The sequence below is a fragment of the Misgurnus anguillicaudatus genome, chromosome 17 (assembly GCF_027580225.2).
Source record: "Misgurnus anguillicaudatus chromosome 17, ASM2758022v2, whole genome shotgun sequence".
NCBI classification, from domain to species: Eukaryota; Metazoa; Chordata; class Actinopteri; order Cypriniformes; family Cobitidae; genus Misgurnus; species Misgurnus anguillicaudatus.
In genome coordinates, this window is record NC_073353.2 from 5,986,792 (window position 1) to 5,997,267 (window position 10,476).

The following is a 10,476-nucleotide window of genomic DNA, read 5'->3' on the forward strand; positions in this document are numbered from 1 at the left end:
TTGGTCTTCCGACCTTTCGCCATCGAGTCAGTTTTGTTTTGAGTAATAAAAGCAGGGAGACAGAAAGCGTGCACGCGCGGCTCTTCTCTATCTGTCACGCAAACAAAACTCATCATCACTCATTAATCACATGAAATGAGCCTAATCTTTGCACGGACAGTGCACCGCGAGACATAAGCCCGTCGCGCTTTTGTACTGGCTGCTTAATTCGTGCGATCCGCCATCATTTAGTAAAGCTGTTTGTAAACAAGGCATGGCTGCACACACCCGAGACGGGAGCGATCTGCTTGCAGCAAGAGGCAGCGTCACGAGTTCTACAACAGCGCTTAGGTGCCCGCAGATGCGCCTGCCTATTAATCGGCCTAATTTTGCAGCAAAATCGGCCAAGGCCGATTTTTAAAAATATGCCAAAAATCGGCCAATTAATCGGCCGGCCGATAAATCGGTCGACCTCTAACCAGCATAACTAAAAATGTTTCTGGATCAAATGAGATAACCTGCCTTTAACAGAAATAAACCTAGACACATGCAGCCTGCATATGTGACCTCCGGAGGATGCAGCTTTCTGTTTGAGAAATGGCCAGTGTCTCCTGATATCAGCATAAAGTTGAGTTTGTGGCAAAACCTTTTACTGTGCATGCATTACAGTATAACATGTTTTCTACTGCGTTGTGCTTTTTGTTTGGGTTTCCAATAATATTAATTTGGGACCTCATATAAAGTCTGAGATGCATTGTGATTGTCTGTTGATTCAAATAGATTTAAACGTTGTTTGGCTAAAAGTAAGCATTTTCTCAATCTAAAGTGAAAGTAAAGATAACATCCACGAGACCAGTCCGCTAGCGCCCTCTGCAGGCATTTGTTATAATACATAATGCTGGTTTTTATTACAAAGGCTACATATTAATGTAATGGGTTTACTTGGTTTTGATACTTCATTTGAACCAATTATTATTTAATCGTCATTATTATGTAATTGTAAAGATTATTGCTCACTTGGGTCTATTTTTATTACCAAATAAATGTTTCAAATTTCAAATTACTTCATTATCAATTAGCAAAATAATTGTTAGTGACAAAAAGTAAAACTTTAAAAAAAATAATGTGAATTCAGTTTTCCATTCATATATTTTATCATTGAGGGTTTCTTAAAAAGTGTAAAAATCTCGTCACGTTCTGGTGAACCCAATCTCGTGTTTTGCCTCGTCTCATGGAGTATGTGTTTCGTCACACCCCTACACGAAGTAAATTATTGTGTAAACCAGCTGTCTCCACATCGTGCCCACAGGCACCAGATTGCCTGCACGGAAAGCACATTCTATCAATTTATATTTATTTATATTAGCTTGGGTTCTTTTATGTATGTTAACTTTTTAAAAACAAAGATCAACAAGTAAAATCAAATCAACAAGTAAAAGAAAAAAGTTTTGAGTAAACTATATCAAAAAGTAGGCCTCCAGATTGTTATTTCGGTTGTGGTAGCCCTTGCTCACAAAAAGGTTGGAGACCACTAGTGTAAACTATTAATTTAATTCAAACTCAAAACACACCTCATCCCCTTCAGTGGTTTGACAGATCTACAATGCTGCAGATTTCAAGATAAACAGCGTATAATTTGAGATGATGGTTTGCACAGACAATGCTCTATATTTATCCAAAGAACTAAAGATTTCTCACACGCTCATTGTCCTTCAGAAATCAAAGTCTTTCTGCAACCAAATGTCAAACTCAAGCTAACACACATGGACCAAAAGCCACTAAACTCAGATTTTGTTTTCCAGGAGGTTGTAAAAAACATATATCCTACTCATAGTTCAGATAGTCTAACAACAACTCACCGATAAGTCGAATGTCACTTCTGTGTCATCCAGAAGCAGGACTCTGACGGTCATCTGTTTTCCAGGTGGCATCACAGGGGGTTTGTGCCCAGGGTCCAGGGTGCTGATGCCCAGGGTTTCTGGTGCCCCTAACCTCTGTCCCGCTGAAGATGTCTGACCCTGTTCCACCATGATCTTTCTCACTCAACCTGCACACACACACACACACACAGAAACATTATGCTCAGATTTACTCTGACATTGCTACAATATGAGGTGTACACTTATCTCATGTGTGTTAAAGCTCACGTAACACACATTGTTCCTGCATTGCTGATGTTAATCTGGAGTGCCCATAGAGTAGTATTATATCCTTTATATCTCTGAAGAGTCTTAATCAGATTTATAAAAGAAATATTAGCTTTACTGAATCTTTCCGATAACGTACGAAAAAATGAAGAAGGAGGAGTTGTACCGCGGGAGGAGCGAGTACGAGTCATGCAACACTATAGTCTGGCTCCGCCCTCCTACGTGCTTCCGCTTAATTTTCATTTCGCTTCAGTACTACGTCTGGGACTGCTCGGTAGAGTTTCGTTTTCTCCTGCAACAATCTGCAGGACCCCTCAGCGAACGGATGGGGGTGGCTAAGAACGATGACGTTGAGGTCGTGCGTCAGTTTGAGTTGTAGTTCAGTAATGGCAGCGGAGAAAGACGTGAGAAAAGCTATTCGGTCCGTTGTTGCAAAACTGGCGAATATACGTTTTGTAAGTTTTGTTTGTCTGATTATTCTTACTTGTTGTTTCCGGACGGTTTCGGTGCATGATATACGTTACGACCAAACGTTAGCGATTGGTTATGACAGAGCCCGAGTGACTCTGGGCAGATCCAATAGTTTTAAACTTCAATAGAGCACCCTCCTTAACGGAAGTAACGCTTTGCAATGGAGCGTGGCCAGACTCTCTGTACAAATAAAATGAATGTACGAGAGTCTGGTTGGACCAGGCTAGCAACACTTTACAACACTGTTTAACTTATGATTCACTACATGTTTGTGTCATTTATATAATATGCACGCGACTAGTTCCAACATAAGACAGAAGTCTTACTTATCGCATGCTACTAATGACCTGGTTGGGACTTTTTAATGAAATCCAGCGCATCAAACACACACGCAAAACTCTGCTGCTACTCCGGATAATAAACTATATCCATTGTTTCCATAAGGCTGACTCTCTTCTCCTTACATCCAAAAACACACTTCTTTTTTCGTGCCATTGTTGAGTTTATTAAATTAAAGCTGTCACGTGATGTGATGTTTGTAAGTTCTAGCATCTCCCGCTGATTGACGGGTGGGCGGGGTTTTCCGGGGGAAGTGCCCATATAAAGAAGTGATACGTATAGAAACCCCTGAAACGACAGCTGGACCCGTAATCGAAAAAACTTGTACGAACCCTGGTGCAGTGCATTCGGCACAGAAATACTCTGTAACACGCCCAACTGCTTTTTTGACACTTTGCCTACGTTTAGCATGACGAAACAACTCTATAACCATGTTAATAAGTCAGAATTGTTGAAATACCATTGAACCACCCCTTTAACATTCATTAACTCAGCAGCCAGACTGCTTACAGGCACAAAAATGTGAGCACATTACACCTGTGCTGGCTTCTCTTGACTGGTTTGCTTTTAAAGCTTTGCATGGTGATCCTCAATACATTTGCGATCTTCTTAACCCATACACTGTCTCAAGACCCCTCAGATCATCTAGTCAACATCTATTCACAGTTCCTTGTACAAATCTAAAGGTGATCTGGCTTTCTCTGTGGCTGCTCCTAGGCACTGGAATAATTTTCCTCTTTCTATCAGATCTTCTTTCCATTTCTGTGTTAAAATCCTCTTTGAAGACGCATTTTTATTTCTTGTGTTTTAAGTCTTGCTAAGGGTGCATAATGTTTTATCTGGTCATTTGCTTATGTGCAAATATTGTCTACTAGTATTTTGTTATTGGTTTTATTTTATTTGATATTTTGTCCTTTTCTTCTATTTTGGCAACAACACCTGTTGTTTTAAACGTGCTATATAAATAAATAAACTAAACATTAAAAAACACATTGCAATCTTCTAAATATATTTAATGATGGAAGATGGATCCATTCTCACAACATTTAACATATTAAACATATATACAAAACAATGCTGACTGTATGCAGTTGTGTAGACTGTATGTCAATCTTTCTCTATTCTTCTGCGGACATCTGGGGTGTGGCAAATTGTATATAGTAAGCAAATGATGCTAAAGTTATTAAAAATCTTAAAGGTTTTCTGTTGAACCATTAAAGAAATGTCCAACCTCTTGAATCTGTCTATGTCTGTTCTCATCACTCTCAAATTTTAATACACATACCAGAGCACTGATGTCATAACCTACCAAAGCAAAGGTCAACATATGAGAGAGAGAGAGAGAGAGAGAGAGAGAGAGAGAGAGAGAGAGAGAGAGAGAGAGAGAGAGAGAATAGCTGCAGGAATACTACAGGTAAATAAAGTAAATATGTAATAACAAAGGCTAATCTCCCTGATCACCTAACCATATGTGACAATATGCTTCTCCTCATACACAAATAAACTTCAAATGAAAAGTAAATCTTATCTTAAGAATAATGTGGGACATCTGGGCAGTCGTGGCATAATGATTAGAGAGTCTTTTGTAACCGAGAGTTGTTGGTTCATGTCTCTTGGCCAGCACGTTGCGAATGAGGTTCCTTACTCCACTTTCATAAAAAAATTTTGATAATTTACTCACCCCCATATCATCTAAGATGTTTGTCCTTTGTTCAGTTAACAAAACATTCCAGGATTTTTCTCCATATAGTGGACTTACAGTTTACAGTTTCAGTGCAGCTTCAAAGGGCTCTAAACAATTCCAACCGAGGCATAAGTGTCTGATCTAGTAAAACTTTCATAATTTCCGCGAAAAAAAGAAGTGCTTTTAAACTTTTTGTCTTGCACTAGCTGTGTGATGCACCAGCGCGACCTTACATATTACGTATAATCACGTCAAAGGTCATATGTGTAACGCACACTTGCAGACCATTTATAACACAAAACTGACACAAAGACATTAATTAGTATCATTCCACATACAACGTCCAAACGCTCCTCTTTCTCCACAAAAGTTGTGATTTAAAAGTATAAATGTTTTATATTTTTGGCGAAAATGACAATGGCTTGGCCAGACAAGACTATTATGCCTCGGTTGGGATTGTTTAGAGCCCTTTGAAGCTACATTGAAACTGTAAACTGTTGATGTCCACTAAAGTCCACTATGTGGAGAAAAATCTTGGAATGTTTTCCACATAAAACTTAATTTCTCCTCGACTGAACAAAGAAAGAAATAAACATCTTGGATAACAGGGGGGTGAGTAAATTATCTGGATTTTTTGTGAAGGTGGAGTATTCCTTTAAGCAAGGCACCTGTCCCATTGCTCCCGGGTGCTGCATTGATCTGCCCACTGCTCCGGGTGTGTGTGTGTGTTCACTATTCACAATCACTGGATGGGTTAAATGCAGAGGTCACATTCCAAGTATGAGTTACATACATTGGTCACTACGTCACTTTAACTTAAACCTGTACTGAATTAATGAGATTTACAAAGTCTTGAGTGAGTTCAAGTTAACAACATAACGTGATGCATAACACATTATTATCAAATGTGTCGTTTAAAGAAAAAACACAATAGACCCAAAATAAAATCATTTCAGTCAGGTTACTAAATAAATGAGGGAATACTTTGAGTAAAACGGCGTTTCTGGTCGAAATCTGATCATTTGATGCGAGCATTAAATACACACTTTCAGGGAATGGATCATATTTAGTGACTGTTTATCAGTAATAAATCATAAAAACCAAACAAACGCCTTCATCAATGTATTTCCATCAAAGACTTTAGAGAGGTTAGTAGTAGTAGATAAAGGAAATCTCATTTTACCTTTCACTCTTCAATCGATCGACGACGCGTCGAGTTGAAGCCGCGCGTATGCGCGTTCACACAGGCACCGGGCCAATCAGTAGTTAGCGCTACACTATTCAGCAACAGTAAAATATAAAATCTATTTAGGACTTTTATATAATCTATTATCTGAATATGAAATAAACTAGTAAAAATGACATTTTAGCAGTTTTAAAACTGATAAATACATCCATATTAGTATTGTTACACCTGCGATAAGAAACAAAAGACCACGAGCTAGCCCACGGTCAGAAGTTGGATATGAATATAATATAGGCTACTAGGTATTAATACCCTACATTATGTTAATATAGTCAAACATACATTAAACGATGTGGTTTAACGTCCTCTCAACGGACAAGGGAAGCGGCTGCAGTATGTCAATCCGTCAACAGAAAACGCGTACGCGTCACATCGCGCGCTCGCAGCTCCGTTGATTATAATGCAAGCGATAGTTGCCTCTGTACGCAAGCATGATGTGCCTGAACAAAGCACAGGTCTGCAGGCTACAGCGTTCAATGTCAAAGTCTTCATAAAGATATACTGTGTCATTGTCATCGTGAATGTATTGATACACCAGAAGGGCTCGCGTCACATTATAACGGGAATATAACGGTAATGTCAGACTCAATCTGTGCTTAGATTTACCTCCTAATCTCTTCCGAGCACACAGCGCCTTGAGTGAAAGAAATCTGCGCACTTACCTCAGTTCTGAATCCACTTGTGTGCGGTTTCCCACTGATAATATGAACTGAAACGGCGATGTTGTGAGGTGAGCGCGTTGACCCGGTTCATATTCTGCAGGACACGCGCGGAGTCGCCATGTCTGCGGCCGGACAGACGGAGCCGAACCTCCAACCGACACTACAGACAGACGCGGTTAACGGAGACACACATATGATGCTGCCATCTGCAGAGTAAAGCGTCATAACGCACCTCAATACAGACACACGAGCATAATATAGCATCATTCACTAAATTCGGATTTCTTATGAAAATGCAAATAAATTGATGTTGATCCTAAAGGATTATTCCTGTAGACACACTATAACAGATATATTCATACCTACAGACTAATATTTGAGGTTATAATCTCATGACAATAATGATTATAATTATATCCTCCTCAATTCATTTTTGTCATCTGACTATAGTGGACATGAGTGTCAGACCTCGAAGTCAAGCAAAATTTATTCAACCTATTTGAAAACTGTCCTGTGAAGATGACATCCTCCATAGTAATACCATATTTGTGATGGGTCTTACAGAGCACATAAACTTTCTTTTCAAAATAACAACAATTGCCATTTTCACATTTTATGGCAAGAAGGTAAGTAAGTGATACTCGTTTGCAGATTATATATTTTCTTGATAATCGTCAGTTTTTTTTAGTCTAGACTTAAAATTTAGCAATATTTCAGATATGTGCAATAATTCCGACCCTTACGAAACACGACTTTTATTTGATGTCCTTTGTAGTGGACACCAGGACTTTGTTCTAATGTTTCACTTCTTGTAATAGGCAGTTCTTTAACAGATGCTGAGAAGTGTGAATAAAATAATTTGTAACACTTAATAATAAAGTTGTATTTGTTAACATTATTAAATGCATTAACTTATATGAAGCAACAATGAGCTATATAGTTGATCAGCATTTATTAATCTTTGTTAATGTTAATACAGTTGTTCATGTTAGTTTATTGTGCATTAAGTAATGTTAACAAATACAGACTTATTGTAAAGTGTTAAAAGAAAGCCACACCCAAATGGGAGATTTAGGAAATGGTGCAATCCATCTGCCTTAAATGCTAGACATTCCAAAACGTTTCTAGATGCAGAATCCCCAGATTTAAAGCAAAACATTTGTGAGATGTAATAAGAGCAACATGTTCCTATGTGTCTCCAAGAAGTCAGAATGGTACAGATTGGATCAAATATCATCTTGGATCTAATATCTCATTTAAAACTCATAACCTTTAAATGCACATTGTGGTAAAAAAAATGAATGTAAAATAAATGTGAAGCTTGAATCAAAAGGCAAAAACACTGAACAGGTGGGACGTTTGGCATTACATATTTTAAACAATAATTTCATAGTCTAAACCTACACCAATCTTGACAAATTATATACCACTGGAAAGCTCTAAGAATTTAGTTTCATATTAAGAGACCATTTTGAAAAATAAATTATGTAGTAAGAGTCATTTTCTAAAATGTTGCAGGCCAACAGGTGGGCCCAAGATGTTAATACATATTTATTTGTAAATATCCTATAAACCTGAAATAACCTTGACAAACTATATATTGTTGGAAAGCTCAGAGAATGTAGTTTTTATATTTCAAGGCCATTTGATGATGGAAATTTAGTATTAATTGTCACTGACCCCGTAGGAATACATATGAGTATATATAATATTCTTCAAAATTAATCTATGAATCTTCAAAAATCTTGACAACCTATACATAGTTGAAAAGGTCTAAGAATGTAGTTTTCATATTTCAAAACCTTTTTGCATTAAAAACAATGCAGAGACAGTAATTTATTCACTTGTGACAAGATAATGCAGCTAACCGTTGACACCTAGTGCATGGCCTTGGTTGGCAAAACCACTAAAAGTGTGACAGAAACTTCATTTTTTGTTATTTTAACTTGAAATTTGGTTCAGAACTAGTTGAGACTTGTATCTTTATTGTTGTGGTGTTTTGAGAGTAAAACATTTTAATTTTGATATACATTTGATTAGAGAGTATATACTTTATTGCATTATTTTTTATTATTTCAACTAAATTTAAATGGGTATAACTATTTTTTCATTTAATATTCACAACTTCAAAGAGTAGTTTAGTGTAAAACTATAAATTGTCATTGATTGATTGATTATAGTAATTTGAACATGCAGATCACCTTTTCACCCCCCCCCACTCAAAAGGGGGGGGGGAGTTAAAGGGTTAAGATGAATGTAATTCAGAACACTCTCAGAAAAAAGAGTGCAAAAGTTGTCACTGGGACTGTCCTAATATGTACCATTCTGGTACAGATATGTACCTTAAAGGTGCAGTGTGTAATTTTTAGAAGGATCTCTTGACAGGAATGCAAAATAATATAGAAACTATATTATCAGGTGTGTATAAAGACCTTTCATAATGAACCGTTATGTGTTTATTATCTTAGAATGAGACGTTTTTATCTACTTTCACCGAGGGTCCCCTTACATGGAAGCCGCCATTTTGTGCCGCCATATTTCTACAGAAGCCCTTAACGGACAAACTTTTTTTACTTAGTTGTCTCCAACGATGACATGTTTGTCCGGTGTCGGCTACCGTAGCTTTTCTATCCGTTTAAAAAAGCGATAGGTGACCAGTGGACTTAGCGTTCGTTGCAGTTCGCAACCTCACCACTAGATGCCACTAAAATTTACACACTGCACCTTTAAGGTACCAGATTTACCTCTACTGTACCAATGTGTACCTTTGAGAAACCAATATATACCTTTTAATGTACTTTTTGAAAAGGTACCACCCCAGTGACAATTTCAGTACCTTCTTGTACCTTTATTTCTGAGAGTGAACATTAAAGTCCCATTGTCCACTACAGTGGACTTCATAAAATTAAAATTAAGTGTTTTTTTTTTTGCAATGTGTTTGTTACCAAAAGAATGTGTTTGTTTTAAAAGGAAAAAAAGTAAATTCTAAAACTTTTTTCCGGGGTTTTCAGGAGAATATTGTTATATTTGAATATTGTCATTACATTTCCAACTACTTTTCTTTAGAACTGCAACTTTAATAAGTTTTGGTAAACAACTAAAATAACATAAATTGTGTTGCCAAATATTTTTAGACCTAACTCAGAGAAAACAATCAGACACTGTAAAATGAGCAATAGCAGAACAGCGTTGGACAGTGCAGTGTTTTTTGCATTACATTACATCTGACTCTCCCATGTCTTTCTCGTTCTCTTGTCTCTATTGGTGTCCAGTAAATAAAAAATATCCTGTTGGTATCCTCAGTTGGTAGATTATTGTGTTAAGTGCAACTGTTGTAGTTTTGATAAAAAAAACACATATTGATAAAAAAATGTATACACTTATTTGCACTGTAAGTTGGTGCCTGCCAAATGCATGATAACCTGATAAAACAGCAAATATGATTCTCAAACAAATAGGTAACACTTTACAATAAGGTTGTATTAGTAAATTAGTAAAAAAAAATAGTAAATTAATTAATTAACATGAACAAATATTTTCAGCATGTTTTAATTCTTTTCAATAAAGTTATTCATGCTAGTTTACATCAAGTCATTTAGCAGACGCATTTGTCCAAAGCAACTTACAAATGAGGTAACAAGCAATTATAGCAGCACAAGAACAACAATAAGTGCACTAGAACTAGTCTCATCAAATCTAAGTGTACATAACCAAGGGTTAGTAGTTTTTTATGACAGAAGATAAAGATAGAAAAATAGAAAAAGCAAGTTAGGTGTTGTGGAAGAGATGTTTTTTAAGCCGATTCTTAAAGACGCCTACAGAGATCTTGTCACAACCGGCAGATCATTCCAAAGATGTGGAACAGAAGGTACACCATAGTCATTTTTCCCTTTTTGGGATGTGCAGGGATCAAGAGGATACATAAGTACATGATGCACTGATTATATT

At 37.0% G+C, this 10,476-nt stretch overlaps 1 protein-coding gene across 1 annotated transcript in view; it reads right to left on the reverse strand.

Annotated features, from left to right (window-relative positions):
* Positions 1–6,712, reverse strand: part of LOC129451705 (FERM, ARHGEF and pleckstrin domain-containing protein 1) — a 50,283-nt gene extending 43,571 nt beyond the window's left edge. The window contains exons 1-2 of the mRNA XM_073854883.1: positions 6,529–6,712; positions 1,839–2,026 (exon numbers count right to left, since the gene is read on the reverse strand). Coding sequence (XP_073710984.1) covers positions 1,839–2,009 — 171 coding nt within the window. The 5' untranslated portion in view covers positions 2,010–2,026; positions 6,529–6,712. The remainder of the gene's footprint in view (positions 1–1,838; positions 2,027–6,528) is intronic.
* Positions 6,713–10,476: the final 3,764 nt, after the last annotated feature.